This window comes from Castor canadensis, chromosome 7, assembly GCF_047511655.1.
Source record: "Castor canadensis chromosome 7, mCasCan1.hap1v2, whole genome shotgun sequence".
Lineage (NCBI taxonomy): Eukaryota > Metazoa > Chordata > Mammalia > Rodentia > Castoridae > Castor > Castor canadensis.
The window spans coordinates 16,585,432-16,604,967 of NC_133392.1; the positions used below are offsets into that span (position 1 = coordinate 16,585,432).

Consider the following 19,536-nt stretch of genomic DNA (forward strand, 5'->3'; position numbering starts at 1 on the left):
TTGGATCTTACTCTGAAAGCACTTCACACACTGTGAGATTACCCTCTTATTTACTCAGCCAAATGAGCCACAGCCTCTACTGGTGGCTGTGTCATCACCAGGTAGACTATCTTGGATTCAAGACATTCTTTTTGTCACTGGAGAAATCTGGGCATCCTGAGAGAATGGCCTCCTTCATACATTCCAAAGAAGTTGTAAACTCATTGTAGTTGTCCACATTTTATTGAAGGGGTTGAGGGTGTAAGAGGGCATGGAGGGAAGCTATGAGGTACCCAGTTCATTGGTCACAGAGGTAGGACAATTTTTGGAGTCTCTGAATGATGGTCCATGTTCTTCCCACCAGGAAAAGCCAAGGAAGGCAAGTAGCTGTTAGACCTCTGACCCCCTCCCAACATCTTCCAGTTGTTTTTCTGTTTAAGAAGCATCGACTGTTTCATCCCTGCTGCTCAGAATCTGAGGTCTGTTTAGTTGTAGGGCATATGATGTTCAAAACCTGCAGGGTTTGGCTGCTTGTAGGCTTAGTTCTTATCAATATTGAACAGTTGGACAATCACTTACCCTTCCGGAGCCTCAATTTCTTCATCAGAAAGGGGCTACCTGAGAGGTGGTCGTGAGAACCTGAACTACTTGACAACCACCACCTTCTTCCTCCAAGTTCCTGTACCTCAAGGGATGTCTGAATACAGGACAGGGCTCCAGAAACATCTTAGAACCTTTCATTGACATTCTTGGCATTGCTTGGCTCAGGAAGAAGTCTCTGGAATGCAGGGGCTTGTTCGCCTGAGGTAGGCTGAGCTAAGAATGTTAATAAAAGGCTTCCTAAAGCTTTTCTGTCAGACACTTTCATCTTATTCCAGGCCAGCAGAATCAGAAGAGGGTGTAGGGGTGAGGAGACAGGCATCCAGCAGTAAATGTTATTATCCTTTTTCTGAGGATGGAGGAAATTGAGGGCAGACATGAAGACCAGAGGCAGCCCAAGCAAAAGCTTATAGCAAACCTAGCAAAATCCTAACCCAGCTCCTTCTGACTTTCGAGCCTACTCTAACTGGTCTAGCCTGATCAAACTAGACAAAATCTTCATCTTCATCTGGCTTCAAACCTGACCTGCAGCCATGTTTGAACCTGACATTGCATGGAATGTGAAATCCACTGGCTGTAGTTCAGCCATCTTGGTGTATCCCTTTCAGATGGGAAAAGGATTCCCCAATGTTGCTCACAGTTGAGGCTGGGACTCTGTGGTTTTCTCTAAAGAGATCCCTGGCCTGATGAAATAACTTTTCCCAGAAGGAGCCTTTGCTTTGTGCATGGCTTCTATGTATCCTGTCTCTCTGTCCTGGTGCCAACTGGTTCAGCCAGGCCTTTGCTCATTCTGTTCCTTGTGACAGGGAGTGTGCTCCAGTTCATCCACCATCCCTTCCTTCAGAAACTGTCCTCAATCATCTCTTCATGTGGGACCCAGTCAGCACTTCACTGTGCTGGCATGGGTGAGTCTCTGTTCTCAGTGTCCCTATGGCTAGTTTTGTAGCCCCCAAAACATGTTTGGCTCATAGGTAGGCATTTGTATTGTATCTGATGATTCCCAGGAGTTTCTGGGAATCAGTTTCTTATCTGTGCCTTTCAACCAGGCCTGGAGCTTTTGAGGGTCCTTGCTGAGTGTAGGAATGCAGCACTGGTGTGAGTATGTGAAGGAACAAAAGAGGCAAGACATGGTCCCTTGCCAGGTGGATACAGCTCACAGGCAGTGGTAGAGTGGACTGTAACCTAGGTCCCTACTCTGGGCCTGGAGGTGGGTGTGTAAGGGGGGGCTGATGTGCTCCTGGGACACCTCTCATACTAGGTGATCAGTGGGATGACCATGGGTTCTGGCTAGGCAAGGGAAGGTGAGCATGTCCCCATCTCTTACAATTTGGAAGAACAGGTAAGTGAGAATGTTCCCACTTGGAAAATAAATCTCACCAGAGGCAACAGTCAGCCACACGCCATTCGGGTCCAACAGCTGTCTCTCATTTGCTGGCAAATGTTCCCAGTGATGAATGTCCTCCATCCGTGCTCGCAGCCGGCCTAAATGGAGGCTTTGGACAAGTGTGGGGAGAACAATGGCCTCTCTCACACAGCCCTCAGCAGACGCTTCCAATGAAGTTGGTTCATGACTTGGAGCCAGATCAGGAACCACAGACAAGATGCCATTGATTTGCAGGGAAGGCCTGAGCAGCCATGGAGAGAACTGGCTGAAGACAGAAGCCAAGGAAGGGTGGATCCATGGCTGCTGGAAAAGCCTGAATGATCAGAGCAAATGGTTCCATCTCTCAGGAGCTATCTTCCAAAAACATATCCTCAGGATGGTGGCGACATGTTAGCAGAGCCCTCTGCAGTCATCATTGGATCATGGGTCTCAGAGAGTCTGCCCTTCCAAGGAAGGACATGCAGCCACCTCTACTGCCATCAAGTGAATGAGGGCACTGGGACTGAAAGAGGGAGGGCTAGCGCCAGCACCTGACCTAGGGGCCCCTGCTTCTGGCTGGGATCAGTCTGCTTCATTCTTCCTGTAGTGAGGCTGGAGGGAGAGGGGCTGAATGAAAACAGACGGTGACCTGGGGATGATTCAGCTGGGAGGTCTCTGGCTGTGGACTTTACTATAGCTGGGAGTAGGTACCTTGGGTTCTGCAGTCTCCGTAAGAGGTGTCCACAACCCCCACCTCCATCACGTTCTGCTTCTATTCTCTTCTAGGACTAGGTCTCTTCTGCTTAAGGCAAAATGAAAGGTCAGATTTCCAAACTGGTTGGGCCCAACTGAGCAAACTCAGTTTTTCATTCTCCTTTGCTTGCTGTTATTTTTTCCTTCAACTAGAATTACTTCCAATAATTTAACATGGCATAAAGAACCACTACCTATTTCAAATGGCTGTTTTGACCTGTAAGGAGTTCGATGTAGTAATTTCATGTCTATATTATTATGCAAACGTACTTTTACATGTATATTTTTAAGCAAAAGTCATACATGCTTATTACAACTATGCATGTGTAGCAGAAATTTGTAACCTGGAATGCAAATATCCTTAGAGTTCTACCCTCCATGATGAAATGTGTCAAGGATATATTCATCCAGATATATCCCCATACTTTCTCCTTCTTCCCTCCCATTCTCCCTTCCTTCTACCCTTACTTCTTTCTCTCTCTCCCTCCTCCTTCCCTTCACCTCCTGTCCCTGTCTTTTTTCCACTCCTTCTTTCCAATCTCTCTGATACAAAGTTTTTAAAAAGCAAAGAATATAGTAAAAAAGCCAGGCCCACTGCACTCCTGTTCATTTGTCTTCCCTTGCCCTACTCTTGTGCACCCTTTGAAGCATCATCCATCTATGAGCAGCTATGCATGTATAATTTCCCACCCCCCATGGAGCACACCACTGTTGACCAAATTTAAGCTGAGGATTTGACTGGAACTTATGCCCAGTGGAACCATTTGTGGTCCTTGTATTGCTGTTTGGTATTTACTTTATGTAGAGATCATACCATTTTTATAATCACTGAGCATTAAGGTTTTCTCCAATGCCTTCCTATAACATCAGTGCCACCATAAATTTCTTTGCATGAAGGTCATTTCAGACACATGGAGGATATCCATACCAGAATTGGGGTGTGTGTGTGTGTGTGTGTGTGTGTGTGTGTGTGTGTGTGTGTGTGTGTGTATAATTTGTATATATATTACTAAGATGTTCTCCTGGGAGATTGTATATATTTTCTTTTGGGCCAGAGTTTCCATATGCTGCCTAGGTTAGGTTATGGTAACTATATTTCATCATCTGAGTAATGGCCAGATTATTTTCAAAATGGCTACATCATTTTACATTACTACTCACTATATTTCTTTTGTATGTTTGTGATCCTATTTTTTATATTTAGATGTTTGAACCATCTGAAATTTTTCTTAAAATATGGCATGGGGCTCCAAGTTAATCTTTTTTCAGATGGCTACCCTCTTGTAACAACAGTTTTGATCATCTTTTCAATGTCTTTATCATAAACTCAGTCACTATATACATTATAGTCTATTCTGTACACACCAGTATTTTCCATTGACCTATCTGTCCATTCATGTGCTACTGTTATAATGCTTTAATTATTACAGGATGATTTTGTGGCATGATCCCTCACTTTTACTTTAAACACATTCATTGGAAGTATTTATTAGACATTTATCTATAGTGCAGAGTTACAGATTGTGTAAATCAAATCCAGTGTTCCTGTTACCTAGAAGCCTGTGTAAATAAGACCCAGTTCTGTTATTTTGCCCTCTAACAGATGTATTACATAAATTATCTCATTTAGACCCTACAAGTCTATGAAGGTAGGTAGAATGGCAGGGATGAGGGAGTCTTGTGAGGAAAGCCCCACACCTTGGATGGAAGCATTTTGAACATAAATACAGTAATCATCCAGCAGTAAGTTGCCATTGAGAACCTAGACAGTGGGGATATAGGGGTTTAATTTTGGCCACATTTTCTCCCCAGATTGTGTGATTCAAGATCCCTGGCAGGAATGGAGTTTTGTCCTTTACCACTTTGCAAAGGGATAGAAAAATATTTGCCACATAAAACATACAAAGCCCCCATAAAGTTCCAACCAATGAAATCATTATCTCTTCCAGGCAGACCCAGTCTTTGACCTTGGCTGCTTTCCACTCTTTGGGGAGATGTGAGACAAGGGAATGGTTTACTCAAGGAACAGACATACTTAACTTTCAGATCCTTAGACTTCATCAAACTCTTGGTGCTTGGGGGTATGGGATTAGGAGAGCACCATATGACTGCCCTGGAAGTGTTAGCTTCTAGGAATGTGGGGTAGACTCATGCAGAACAAGAAACCTCAAAAGGATTTTGCCTGGAAGTAGCAATAAAAATGCAATCCAAGCTGCCTTAGTATTTCAAAACTTCTTCTAAAGGAGAAAAATATCTGTTTGTCTATTCTTCCCTGTCCTTTTCATTCCCCGAGACCATGTGTTTCTTGGGACAGATTTTTCCAAACTTTTAACTGTTCTACTGGGTGAGGAGTAACTTCTTTTTCACCAGAGGAAAATAGGTGGGCTCTTTAGACCAGGCTGAAATGAGGTGTTTTGAAGATCTCTTTTGCTGACTGTCTCAGGTGTCACTGAGGCAAAGGGCCTGGCATAAGCAATGACCTCTGCAGTTTGTGACCTGAGCCAAGGCCAGGTGCTTCCTATTGGTTGGCAGATATGGGGCTCTAGGGTCCACACTCCCTCAGAGCTGACCAGACTTTTCCTGCAACCCTGAAGACCAAGTTTCTTCCTCCATGGGTCCTCCCTGGGGACTTCCTAGATTGTCTTGGGAAGCCAGAAGAAGAGTACATCAGATCTCCTCTTCCAGGCCCTGATCTTAGCTTTGGTCTTTTAGGGGCCACCTAATTTAATTTCAGGTACCATATTAGATAGATAGGTTTCTGACAGTCTGGAAGATGGTACATCTTCAGGAGAAACAAGGCAACATTGCTTCCTGGAGTGTCATTTCTCCTGTTGAAATTATAGTCCATTGTATTAGAGGACACTCATTCACATTCTGAATCTCCCGGCCTCTGCAGATATAATAAAGACCCTGATAATATTTAGAATATTTGTTCATAGAAAACTTATCAACATGTCCTAGAAAGGGTCTGATTTTAGTATGTATGGCACTTTTTCTGGATTCGATCCAGGTGTCTCTACAGTTACCATCTGGAAAAGGTTGATAGAGTAATAGGTTTGAGCTTCAGTAACACAGGAAAATTCCCAGTCAATTTCTTGACTCAATGCAAAACTGATGCTCACTTAAGAAACATGCGTAGCCTTGAAGCGAGCAAGAGTTTCAGCGTTTACCTTGCACATTCCATGTCTGATGTGAAGAAGGAGGAAGCATCAGGTTGTTTGTAAAGAGTCATCCATTTGCAGGTGGCCCAGCACTTGGAGACTTGTACCCTCATTCCAAAGGCCCTTTCTTTTGACTGGGGCTTTGTTTTTATAAGCCTTCCTTGCTTGAGATGCTCCCTGGTTAATAGAGTCCCAGCCCACTGTAGGTGTGACATTAGTGAAGGCCCAGAAAAACCATGACTCAATTTCTTGGGAAGCACTTATAGGAAATGTAGACAGAAAACACTCAGTCCTTCTACTCCGTGTCCTTTTGACATGGAGTGACCTATGTTATGAACTCTCCTTAAGTTGGTCAGCCCAATAGTTTCCTCTTCTCCAGCCCACAGTTCATAACTATGTTGCTGAGTTGAAATCCAGGCATTTGGGGCAGCAATGCATCTTGCTCAGTTTGTGTCTAGATGAGTATGGAGTTCAATAAATAATTGTTGAACAAACTTTTCATCACACTAGGGAAAACTAGTCATGATTCTGTATCATTGGCTGCTATTTTGCCAAGACCTTGGTTCTGTAAACAACATGGTCCACTGATGTATAAGTTACATTCCTTGATTAAATACATATGACATACCTTACAGTATCTATGATGCAGAAACCAGCAAAAATATTTGTGTCCTCATTACCTACCATCCATACAATGGGCAGAGCAATAACTTCTTTCCAAAAAGCACATCATTATAGGCATAGGAAATTTCGTTCTGAATAGGACTCCAGTTGCTCAGGAAAAAAGAGTAAGAATTGACCAATGGGATTGCATCAAATTAAAAAGCTTTTGCATATCCAAGGGAACAAGAGACACCCACAGAATGGGAGACCATCTTTGCAAGCTATTCATTGAGCAAAGGATTAATATCCAGAATATATAAAGAGCTCAAAACAACAAATAATCCAGCCAATAAATGGGCAAATGAGTTGAACAAGCAGTTCTCAAAAGAGGAAATACAAATGGCAAGTAAATACATGAGCTATTGATCATCCTTAGTCATAAAGGAAATGCACATCAAAAGGACACTGAGATTCTATCTCACCCCAGTCAAAATGGCAATCATCAAGAAAACAAATGACAAATGCTAGTAAGAATGGGTTTGGGTAAGGGCAAGTAACCCTTATATACTTGGTAAGAATGTAAATTAGTTCAGTCACTATAGAAATCAGTATGGAGATTCCTTAAGAAACTAAAAATTAGAGCTACCATATGATCCTGCTGTACCACTCCTGGGTGCATATCTGAAGGAATGTAAGTCAGCATGCCATAGAGACACCTGCACACCCAAGTTTATAGCAGCGCTATTCACCATAGCCAAGCCATGGAATCAGCCTAGGTGCTCAACAATCAGTGACTGGATAAAGAAAATGTGGCACATTTATACAATGGAGTATTATTCAGCAATAAAGAAAACCAAAATTAGGTCATTTGCAGGAAAATAGATGAAACTGGAGACCATAATGTTAAGATAAGCCAAGCTTTGAAAGACAGATATTGCATGTTTTATCTCATGTGTGGAATCCAGACATGAGATAAAGATATGATTGGAAAAGGGGGACTGTTTAAGTGGAGGAGACCAATGATGGGGGGAGGGAAAAAGGAGAGGGTCATGGGGGAGTGAATATGAATGAAGTACATTATAATACATATGAAAGTAATGAAACATGAAAATAACGAAACTCACTAAAACTGTTAGAAAAGGAGGGGGAGAAGAGGGCTTGAGAAAGTAATATAGTAATATAGATTAGTGAATTCAAAGTTCATTATAAGCATGTGTGTAAATATCACAGTGAACCTTTTTGTACAATTAAAGTATACTGACAAAAATTTAAAAGAAGAAAGAAAAAGCACATCATTGTCATGGATGGACTCGCCCAGAGTAATCTGGTTTGCAGTTCATGCTTGGTGTCACATTTGATCCTGACCTTGGGATTGGCCAGTCTGAGGAGGAATGTCTGTGCTAGGCTTTTCAGGTAATTTAGTAAAATGTTCCTTCTGTTACACTTGTGTAATAGCTCTTCATGTCTAACTATGATGAAGTTCTGAGCATCTCACATTTACTTGGCAGAGGTATGCTTTGATTTGCGATGTCTGTGGACCATAAGAGAGGTTTTATATGTGTGGTGTACCTTGACTTGTGAAATTCCATCTAGTGCTATTTGAAAACGCCAAGTTGAGTGTCCTCTTTTCACTGCATTGGGTAGGCAGGTGAGGGATTTGCCAAGCCCAGTCCACTGGGATCTCCTTAGCATCTTGCTCCCATCTCTCCTAGCTCATGGCTTTGTGGGTGGTGACTTCTAGGGAGGCCTGAAGCTCCAATGGTTTCTTGGTCTCTAGCTGATTCTCCCTGGGTGGTCTATTATTCTTCCCATGCTCCTCTGTTCTTAAGTCTTAAGTATTTCTATCCCTTGGATAGTGTTAAAGCTCTTGTGTGTTTTTAATTGAGTGTCGACAGTTCTGGATATAACTGCCTTATCATGGTCTGAATTTGCAGTCATTTCAGCCTCTGTGATCATTTCAAAGTGTTCTTCTCTCTGGTTTTGAGTTAGGTAGTTGCTGTAATCTTCTTCCAAGAGAGCAATGGTTGTAGAGTTTTTTCTGATCTGAGGAACAGAGGCTGAATATTCTTCTACCCCAGGTTAGAAAATGTGCATTTCTAAGATCCAATAAGACTATTCATATGCTAGTGTAATTGCTTCCTCAGTGCCACCATCAGCATCAGCGTTGGGTTCTGTTAACTGGCATTTGTTCACTTTCTTCTCCTCTAATCTGAAAGTTCTTAAGTGTAGATAAAATTGCACATACTTTTGCCTTGCACTTACCACCCCTCCCCTACCTCCACCAGCTCCAAGCACAATGTCTGGTTCACAGTTGATGTTCCATAGTATATTAATTTATTTCACTAACGAATAAACATCCTTTCCATGGAAGATCTCACATTCTCTCGAAAAAGGTTTAGTGTGTAGTTCCTTTAAGGTGTGACTTTTTGGAGAAGGCAGCGAGAAAGTATACAACTTTGTTGCCCCATATCCAATGAAACTTTTAAAATACTTTTTCCTAGTTAGAATCTTAGGGAACTGAAATATTAAATTGCAGAATCGCAGCCACCTTCCTTTTTATCTTAGAGCAGGAGTTGGCAGACTATCACCCACAGGCCATTGACCTTCTAGCTAAGAATAACTTGTACAAATAAACATTTGCAATTGATTTCATGATAGGGACACTGACTTTGAGTTCCAGTTGAGCAAAATGTTATCCCCATTAAAAAAAAAAAGATTTCCATTGTCATTAGTAGAGCTGTAATACAAAGTATTATACTGTCAATAAAAAGTTGGTAGACATTTGTGTTAAAGTAGTACCTACGTAACATCTTTGTTTTTACCTATTGGCCTCCCGTAGAATAGGGGCTGGCAGACTTTTCCATGAAGATCAGACAGTAAATATATTAGAATCTATGGCCATATGGTCTGTGTAGCAATGACTCAACTCTGGTATGGTAGTATGTAAGCAACCATGGATGCTATGTAAACAGGTGTGTCTGGCTGTGTTCCAATAAAACTTTATTTATAGACACTGAAATTTCCATATAATTTTCATGTGTCACAAGATAGTATTCTCTTGATTTTCTTTCAACCATTTAAAATTGCAAAAACCATTTGTATAGCTTGAGGGTCATACAAAAACAAGTGATGGGCTTGATTTGAACCAGGGGCTACAGTTTGCTGATCCCTGTTGAAGGAGTTCAGAAATTAGCCACCATTTGTGCCTTACGTGTACCAGGTTAACTCAGACACTAGTGAACCTAGAAAAGTAGGCAGGTGATGTCTAGTCTAGGGACAGACTTCCTTTTCATCATAGCATTGTTTCTGTTCATTGGCCCCAAGGAACTTAAGCCCAGATTTCCCCATCTCCCACCCTCTCAGCCCCTCCCCACCCTGTAGACCTAATTCTCTAATGTCTGTCTAGGAAAGAGTTTCTTCAGGATGCAGTCTCAGCCCTGGGCCCCTTCCAGATTCTACTTGGAAATGCTTTCCAAGGATGGAGAAGCTAAAACAGCTGTATTCTTTTTTTTTTTTTTTTTTTTTTTTTTGGTAGAATCATCCAGCTGGGGGTGAGTTCAGGACTCTGGCAGATCCTATGTAGATGCTGAGCAGCTAAAGACAGGAAACAAATCTGGAGGAGTAACACTGCTGCTCCTGAACCAGTGAGAATGGCTTCTCCCAAGCCAGGGCTTAAAGCATTTGCCTTTATTTTGAGGCCAGGACAGAGGGTCTTTGGAGGCCCAGTAGGGCTGTCTTGCCCAGCTGGGTATCTGGGAAGAACCTCTAGGGAAGAATCACATCTGCAGCTCCTTACATGACACAACTGTCCCGTCAGGCCTGTTGCCCCTGGCATGATGGTTCTGTGCCAGAGGTTTGGCCAGCTGTGCTGTTTGTCTCATGGAGAAAGTTTCTAGAAATTTTTTCCCTTTCTGCTTAAATGACCAAGTTTCAGAAACATCCAGCAACAATGTGAAGGCGTTTCAAATCTGTAACTTGAGTTGGAATATTTGGGGTTGTGTTGCCTGGGAGATTTATGGGGTGAGCATTTTAAGGTCTATGAAGTAATCAACACAATGTCCTTCCAATCCCAGACTGCGAAAGCAACAGAGAAGGCACAAGAGTGGATTGGTCAGGTAGAGCTTGTTGGTTTTAATGAATGGGACTTCGGTGTGACACGGAATGTAAGCTCCGTGGGGGCAGGGGCTCCTACTTGTGTGTCCTCTGCTAAGGATAGGGAGGTGTGGTCTTGGAGTCTTGACTTCAGTCCCACTGAACGTGCTCTGTATATTGTGGACCAGGCCTTACTATTTTTACCTGCACAGGGACAGCAAGATTATCTTGCCACTTGGAGTTGATGGGGAAGGGCCTGTTGACAGGTAACCATGGAGACAGAGGCCTGGAAGCTTCCAAGAGGGAGGACAAGAGAGCAGAGGCAGAGTTCTGGGGACATGGCTTTGATCTTCTCCCTGTTGATGGTGAGTGTTGTCATTTAAAGGACTGAAAGTGCTGGGATTAAAAGCTTTAAAAAAGAAGGGGAAGAAGGGATTTTCCTCATTAGCATGCATTTCCTATAATGCAAATTTTCTAAAATGATATTACTTAGCACCTTATAAGCAAAAAGATATTTTTAAAATAATACATGACATCCATTTGATGACATCCCATATAGCTATTAAAAAGAATAAGGCTCATTTATATGTTGCCTGCAAGGGACATTAGCAAGTAAAAATAGCAAGGTCAGGGTGCTATATATAGAGTGCGCATAATTGAAGAAAAGAGCTTTATCTGTATTTTTCCATGAATATTTTCTATATAGAATGTTATGTGTAGGAAATTCCTGGAAGGGTTCATAATCCATTGATGACAGCTGCCAGGAAGAGGGTTGAGGCAGGGGGGTTTAAAATGGGAGGGGCCACTCTTCATTGCCTGTGTTGGTACTGCTGCTTGATATACATTCATGTATCTGCAATATTTGTATTTACTTACCACGTGCATACCTTCCATTTTTCCAATAAAAGTTTAACTTATAAAAATAGGAGAAAATACACAAAAGAAGTCATTGAGAAAGTATTTGCCATCATGAAAACTTCCGGAGCTGGCCACCCTAGGCCTCTTCTGGGCATTGAGATATGAAGGATAAAGCAAAAGAAAATACCAGGTTATTTCACTCATGGCAACCCTCGCCCCTTCCACCCCACCCAGCCCCTATGCCACTTCCCTTATCTGAGCCATAAATTCTGGGACAAACAATGGCAAGTCAGCCTAGGGCTGGGCCAGTGTTGACAGAAGGAAAATCAAGGAACCCATTGGAATGTAGCATGGTGCCCAAAGCTCCTGATGAGGAGGGAGGACTCCCAGGACAGCTCCAGGGCCTGCCCAGGTGACTGTCTGGGGACCAAGGGACAAGGCCAGTGGTCATTCTGGGGTTAAATATTTTAGCCATCTGAGATTCTCCTCAAAACAACTCTTACAGCATCAATCCTCAAGCCCAGAAATTTCAATTTAGAACAAATTTGTTTAGAATTTTGCTGTTTCATTCAGGTTAAGGGAAAGGAACCTTTTTGTTGGTGCTGTCTCTATAGGATGTGACTTGCTGGGGAGAAGTTAATGTAGTGGTCCCCATGGGGAGAGGCATTTCATTGTATTTTCTCTGATAATATATGGAAGGATTCATCCAGATAACCCACACTCTGGAATCCTATTTAATTCACTAGGTTTATGAGCTGTAAAGGGACTTTTTTCCCACAAAAAAAAAAAAAATCTTCCCTCTGCTCTTGTGCTGTTAAGAAAAAAAATGAAGTAAACATAGAATTTTCCATGGCCTAAATTCTGACCCTGGTAAATCATCGTTTTTGTTTTTTTTTTTTTGGACTGAGGAGGGGCTTTGCCTTTCCAGTCTGCTTTCTTTAGATCAGCATTTACCACCACCCACACCAGAAGCCTTTCATTCTGTGATTTGTCTGTTCCCAGCTGAAACTGCAGGTTTTCCAAGATGGTAACCAGGTCCCATCCCTTTTCATCCCTATTCCCTTTCTCAACACAAAGCCAGTTTGCTCTCTCCTTTAAGAATTGAGCCTGTGTACAGTCAGACTGAGAATACTTTTCAGTGTTATTTAGCTGTTCTGTCCAGTAACCAGTGGGGAGAGATGAGACAGAAGCTACAATCCCACATTGGCCCCTGCCAGCCAATGGCCAGACACTTAGGACAGTCCTCTCCTGGGAATGCAGGGAGCCCAGCAGACACAGGCTTGTCACAGAGGCATGCACACTATATTCCTACAGTCCCTAAATATGTTTTTTGGCCGTGGGAAATGTCAAGTTCAGCTCCATATTGCCTTACTGCTACCTAAGTCCTGATGGCTGGAGGTGTTTGGAGGAAGAAGTAGGACCTCAGATAGATGGGGTTTATATGGCAGGGCAGAAAAAGGAAGAATTCCAGATGGAGAGGAGGGAGATTACCATTCCAGGGGTACTTTGGCCAAACTCGGGTGACTTCCAGGGTTAGAATCTATAAGGGAGACTATAGACCCCATACCCACAATTTCACTCCTAACTGATATTAAAAGGAAAGCGAGCCTCAGACCACACTCCTCTGCATCCCAAACATCTGTTAACAAACAGGTCCCAGAACAGCAATCTTCTAGTTAGGTCTCTGGACCTGACGAAGCCCCATTTCTCTGGCATTTATCTGTTCTACAAACAAATGCCTCCCTTAAGGCAGGCACAGAGTGCTAGTGGCAGCATCTAGCTCCCCAAGCAGATTAGGCAACATATTGGGTGAACACTGTACTGCATTTTATTCTGGGCCCAGGATGCAACTGGGAATAATGAGATGGGCTTATGCAGGTTTTCATATCCCAGCCACACAAGGGCGGAGGTGCTGGAATTTCCAGCCACTCCATTTTTTCCCGAATACTACTCATTTCAGCAAAGAGGCATTTTTAGCTTCTACAAAAATAGCCAAAGCCTTGTAGCGGCTGTCTTTGGGGTGTGGACTTTTGATTGGAGTTTTTCAACTAAATCAGGGGCCTGTGGTGTGTGCAATCTGGCTTGGATACTGTAAACACTAGCTCCCCGCCCCTGGGGTGTGGATTTAAATGAACTTATATGCATATGTATATATATATTGCACTGTTCAAAGAGGAGTATTAAAGTGAATTATTGGCAGTATTAATGTCTGTAATTTGCTATTAGTGATGAGGAAGCAGGGTGGCCCTGTGGGCACCCTGCTTTGTGGTGGCAAAAGAGGACTGTGCACCTCAACTCCAGGGGATGTTCTCTAGCTTCTGATTTATGTTTTTGGACAGGCAGTGCCAAAAATAACTGAAGAATATGACTTGGGCTTATTGATTTTGTCAGGTACTCGCTGCTTCTATGAGTACATCTCCCATATAAGAAAAGTCATGCAGTATTTGGTTTTCTATGTCAGGCTTATTTCACTGACCATAATGTCCTGCAGGTTCACCCATGCTGTCTCAAATGGAAGGACTTATTTTTTTAATGGCTGAATAATATTCCACTGTGGGCATATATACCCACACATATTTCTTTATGTGTTCATCTGCCTTATACCTTCTCTTATCTTCTCTGCCAAATAGGACAGTGTTGCACCAACTCACTCTAAGCAGCCTCACTTTTGGTGGTTCATGTTGCTTATCTCTGCTCCCTGTGTGTGCATGGTGTACATTAATGTGTCTGCACAGTTGAGTATCCCACGCGCCATGCTTCAGCCTGGCCTGCGAGGCTGGGAAGGATAAGTTGATTCTCTGTGTTGAATTTGTGTGCATTCCCATAGCCGTCAGCTGCTGTGTTGATGTTGCAAAACATTATCCCACAGTTAGAAAGGGGTGGAGAGCAGTCTTCTTCCCACTCCCCCTGCCAGCCTCTGCCTCCTTGCCAAGGAGCCTGGGAAGGCTTTGGAATAACCTGAAATAAACTTGCAAGTTCAAGCAGAGCCTTCATTCCTTTCTTACTGGCAATCAACAGTGATTTACTAGGGACTGCATTCTAACCTTGCCTCTGTTCTCCTGTTACCGGCTGCTTCCAGGACTGGGCTTATTATTCGTTAGTTCCTTGCTGCTCAGCAGACAACCGTTTTCACATTTAGCCCTTGCCCAGAACCACATCCTGTCCTTTCAGTCTTGTGTGGTGTGAGGCCACTCCATGTTGAAGTAGGGGAGGGGTGCACAGTGAAGACAGTCCCCATAGACAGATGGACCAAATCACTGAGCAATTTTCCCCCTGGCATTTTAGGGATGGAATGTGCCCCAAAATTTGCTCTTTGTAGCAAGTTCTCAGAGAACATGTGATTGGCCTGTTGCAAATATCAACCTCTGTGTCCATTTGCACAGCTGATGATGTCTTACCCTGGCACAGACAGTGTTCCCAGAATGCTCTTTGTCTATTCGCCTTTTGTCAGGATGGCTCCTGCTGCACAGAGACATGGGAAGTCTCCCAAAACTCTGCTTTCCTTTTGGTTTAGCCCAGTAAGTGATATGTGGGCTGTCACCAACCATGCATTTGGGGCCTTGTTCATGGGCGTGGTGTGGCCTAGCCATCTTAGCCTGCCAGCTTGGCCCTCGGCTTAGTGTTAATTTGAAAAAGCCCTGGTCTGTCCAGTGGGAGGAATTCCTCTTAAACTTAGCATCAGGAAGAAGCTGGTCACTCCTGAAGCCCTGGCAGGTTTCATCTGATCAGATAATTACCCCCCCACCCGACCCCTCACCCCTTACCTACCTTCCTGTTTTGACTCCTTTGAAAGGGGGAGCTCAATTTTCATGTTCTTACCCTTCTCTGGGCTTGGATTTTGGTTCTCTGTTCTCAGTTTCAGAAATCCTATAGGGAGTATCACAGATCAAGGCAGGGTATTGTGCACTCCCCTTCATGAAGCTTCTCTGCCCTTTGGTTTTCCGGACTCTACGACCTTATCTCCTGGAGTCTGCTATGGACATCTCACCAGGCCTGCCCCAAGTTGCCTATCTCACAAGTATCCAAGAATCTTTCCTTTTTGCTAAGAGGTGGCATCTTGTTTCTGAGAATTAAGACACGTGGTGCTTCCTGGTAATTAATGAAACTGCTCCCAAAATCATTGTTCCTACACATACTCTTACCTTTGTCATCCGTCTTAGCTCCAGAAAGACAGTTATATGATGAAAATCTAAGAAATCGAGAATGGTCAAACACGAGCAGGCCCTTGGACCAACTATGGTAATGGAATTCTGATGCACTTGAGCTGGAACAGTATTTTTATGAAGATCATGAGTCTTGTGATAACTATAGTTGAAAAGGCTACTGCAGATGACTGTCCACAAAGGATAAAGATTGTTTCTTAAGTTGAGTCCTCTTATTTGTTTCTTTATGTGTTCTCCATGAGGATTTTAGATTTTATACATTCATTTTAGTAATAATTTAAATTATTTTAAACATATTCTGGATCATCTGGATGGCCATCTTGTGACTGAGTTTGGTGCCTCTCTTTGTTTATCAACAGGTTGATTCTCAGGGACCATCAGAAATAACCATACTAACTTGACTTGCTGGATGGTCATGATGCCTAAGGACGTCTGGATTATATGTTGACTTGGGAATGAAAGAGAGTATGACACACCCCCTAGACACTTCTGCAGAGTTTGTTTGTCTAACACCGTATTGTTGTATCAGTGAGCACTTAGCAGGGCTTGGAGAACTTAGCTGCTCTCTTTGCCAAAGTGGTCATAATGATTTAATAAGTATGTATATGGAGAAGGGGGGAAGGAATTGCTTCTTATTGAAAACCCAAAGTGTTGACACCTTGATTTCAGGCCTTTGGACTTGTAAAACATGTCTTGGCAACGTTTCTGGACAGTATTTAAGGCTCATCAGCCAGTCTCAATGCACGGTCTTTGTCAGAGAGCTGTGACCTTGAATTGGTGGCTGGACTGAAGCAAAGATAGGCATCATATTGCTAGTATGCTTCCTTCTGTTTTGTGTCACCATGCACAAAACAGCCAACTGACTCTTAACACAATTCTGTTCATTCTCAGTCTCCTGTTCCAAGCCATCATGACTTCTCATTGCCAGCTAGATGGCTTTTCCTGGGGAGCAAGGTGAGCACAAGGCTCTCTCAGTCTGCCTACCTCCTGTCACTGGAGTCATGTTGCACAGTTTGCCTACCTTAAGCTCTTGCTCTACCCACCCTTTCCTCTCAGCTCTCTCTTACCATCTTCTGGGAACCCTCTGCCCATCTCCACTATCCAGACCTTCCCAGGCCTACCCTGACATTATTCTGCCTTCTCTGATCCCCCTCCCCCTGCATCCTTTGTCACTGTTCTTTCTTCCCCCACAAAATAGCAATGCTGTGGGTATAACATGTTGATAATTGATTAGTGGGGTGGTGAGTTGAGTAGGTTTTGTCCTACCTTCTGTGTTACAAACTCTTTGATAGGTGGCAAAACTCAATTTACTCCTCTGGTAGGGCTTTGTCTTCCTACAAAATGCCTCTCACAATATCACTCACTCATTCATTCACTTACCTATTGACGAACTGATGTTGAGCAGCTGTGGGATGCGACCCAGTGAACTCAAGACAGACAGGAAGGCACGTTCGTGATACTGATGGGCTGGAGAAGGAGGGTAAGAGAGTAGAGGCAGACTCGCAGGAGTCCTCGAGGCTTTATTGATGGAGTCAGGGAAACCCTGGACACATTGTGGAGGAGCAACGGCCATTGGTTGCTTGTGACTTACACCTCATTTGAATCAATGCTTGGTAAGTTTCTGCCTCCGGATTAATCCTCTCTTGTTATTTGGATGAACCAGCTGCCTCCAGGTACTTAGATTCCCCAAGAGAGATTCTTATTTATTTGGGCTGGGACCCAAGGGAGAGGTCCCATCTAGCCCCTCTGTGGCCAACCTGGTAACTCAGCTCAGCCCCTGATAGCTGAGGAGGGAGAGCCTTACTTGGTGCTGGGGCCACAGGTAAGAGGGTTAAAGAAGATTCATTGTAGTTTTCATGTGCCCTGTTGTGAGTTGAATTGTATCTCCCCAAAAGATACATTCAAGCACTAAATCCTTGAATGTGACTTTATTTTGGAAATAGGATCTTTATGTATATTATCAAGTTAAGGTGATGTCATCCTAGATCAGGATTGGCCTTTATCCAATCACTGGTGTCATTATAAGAAGAGGGCAATTTGGGCACAGAGATACACAGGGAGAATACCATGTAACAGCAGAGGATGGAATTGAAGGGATGGGGCTACAAGCCAAGGCATGTGAAGGATTGCTGCTACCACCAGAAGGATTCTCTGCCAGAGCCTTCAGAGGGCACATGGCCCTGTTGACATGTAATTTTGACTTCTAGCCGTAGAACTTCCAGCCTGTGACAGGACAGTTGTTTTAAGCTGCCCAGTCTCTGCTTTGTTATAGTAGCCTTGGTCACTCATGTAGGCTCCTAAGTTACACATGAAGACTGATTACCAGACCCCTCTCCTGTCCCAGCCAGCAGCAGCAGCCCAGGGACAAACTCTTAGCAGCTGTCACAGCTGTGTCTTTACCGAGTTTTTAATGAGACAGCAGCCTGCACTGGAGAATGTCAGCATGGGAAAAGGACTCAAAGAGCGAATGAAAGTGACAACTTGGTTCTCATTCCTTTAGCCTTTAATTAGCCTAAAACAGCAGCTGCTGCTCAAAGATTCCTTCATGATCAAGCAGTAGCACTGCCAGGGGCCTGCAGGGAAAGGGCTCATATCCTCTCTGTGCACTGGCTCATATTCTTCTCTGTGTTCGATTGGCTCTGTTGCTTTGGGCAAGGCCCTTTCTTTTTCAGATACCTCAGTTTCCCTGTCTGTGAAATGGGGCTAATGCTGAATTTCACATAGGGTTGTTGTAAGAATGATAAAAAATACTGTGAGAATACCTGGATTTAGCAGGCTGTCACATAAACAGCACACTCCTTTTCGTGGTGTGAACAGAGGAGGCTAACTGTTAGGGGACAAAAGCCAAGTGGACTGATCAGGGAAGGCCTTCAGGAAGGACAGTGAGTGGTGACTCCAGGTCAAAGACCCAGGTTTTGATTTTGGCTCAGCCAAATGTTACCTCCTGACATTTAGGAAAGGCGTTTCACTCACGGTCCTTTACTTGAAAATTGGACAATAAGATCTGCCTTAAAAGTTATAGAAGCTGGGCATGCATGGTTGTCCTGGTTACTCAGGAGGCCAAGCAGGAGGATCACTTGAGCTCAAGAGTTCAAGGCCACCCTGGGAAACAGAGTGAGAGCAAAGAGAAAGCTTGTGGAGGACTGAAATGAGATTTTTGCATAAGTGCCCAGCCCAGCACTTGCAAGTCAGTGAGTGCTGGCTGGAGCCATGATAGACAGGAAGGAGCAGGAGCCCTGGCTACAGAGTAGGGGGATCAACCTGCTCCCACCTGCGTAGAGGGGGCAGGGGTCCAGCATGGCATTGCAGTGAATGCAGCAGGCTGCACAGGGTAGTATGGCCCAGTGGGCTCAAGGACGGTAAAAGAGACACAACTTCGAATTTCTTGTTCTTCTGTTTCTGAGACAAGGTCTCAGTATTTAGCCCAGGCTAACCTTGAACTTCGTCTTCCTCCCTCAGCTTCCCAAGTGCAGGCAGGCGATTACAAGGTGTGTCACACACTCACCTCACAATTTGGAATTTCTGCCTGTGTACATTCGAAGAGTTCCCCTTCCTGACTCCCAGAAACCCTTCTTTCCCCAGTTTGCTGCTTGTGTCCAGAAATTATTTCTATAAAATGACTTAAGTGTGTGACAGGCGTGGTCCCTGCTGCCACCAAGTGAGGGCAGAGCCTGGCTGAGCATGGCCTGAACACCTCTCTGTTGGGAGCCACACAGCTGTTCCACAGCACCTGTCTGACTCCTGTGAGGAAGCTCCGTGACCTCACGTACTCAGCTCTCTGTGAAAGCTTATGTGTGGCAAGGACGGGGGGCCTTGTTTCGCCAGGGTGAATGTTTTCAAATTGTGAGGATTTTGTCCTGATTGATTTTAAACCTAATCATATCCATATAATCCACTGGAAAAACAGATCGGGTTCAACCAGGTTAGTTGTTTGGAATTCTGTTCCTTACAGGGGCCCTTTGTT

General features: G+C 43.8%; 1 protein-coding gene across 7 annotated transcripts in view; it reads left to right on the top strand.

Annotated features, from left to right (window-relative positions):
- Positions 1-19,536, top strand: part of Afap1l2 (actin filament associated protein 1 like 2) — a 94,467-nt gene that overhangs the window by 16,251 nt on the left and 58,680 nt on the right. The window contains exon 1 of one of the 7 annotated variants that reach the window (XM_074078250.1): positions 10,050-10,916. The exons of 5 other annotated variants lie outside the window; for them this stretch is intronic. In XM_074078250.1, the coding sequence (XP_073934351.1) occupies positions 10,796-10,916 (121 nt within the window). In that variant the 5' untranslated portion in view covers positions 10,050-10,795. Of the gene's footprint in view, positions 1-10,049; positions 10,917-19,536 lie in introns of those variants that run through there. One more of the 7 variants, XM_074078249.1, reaches the window with a different exon arrangement.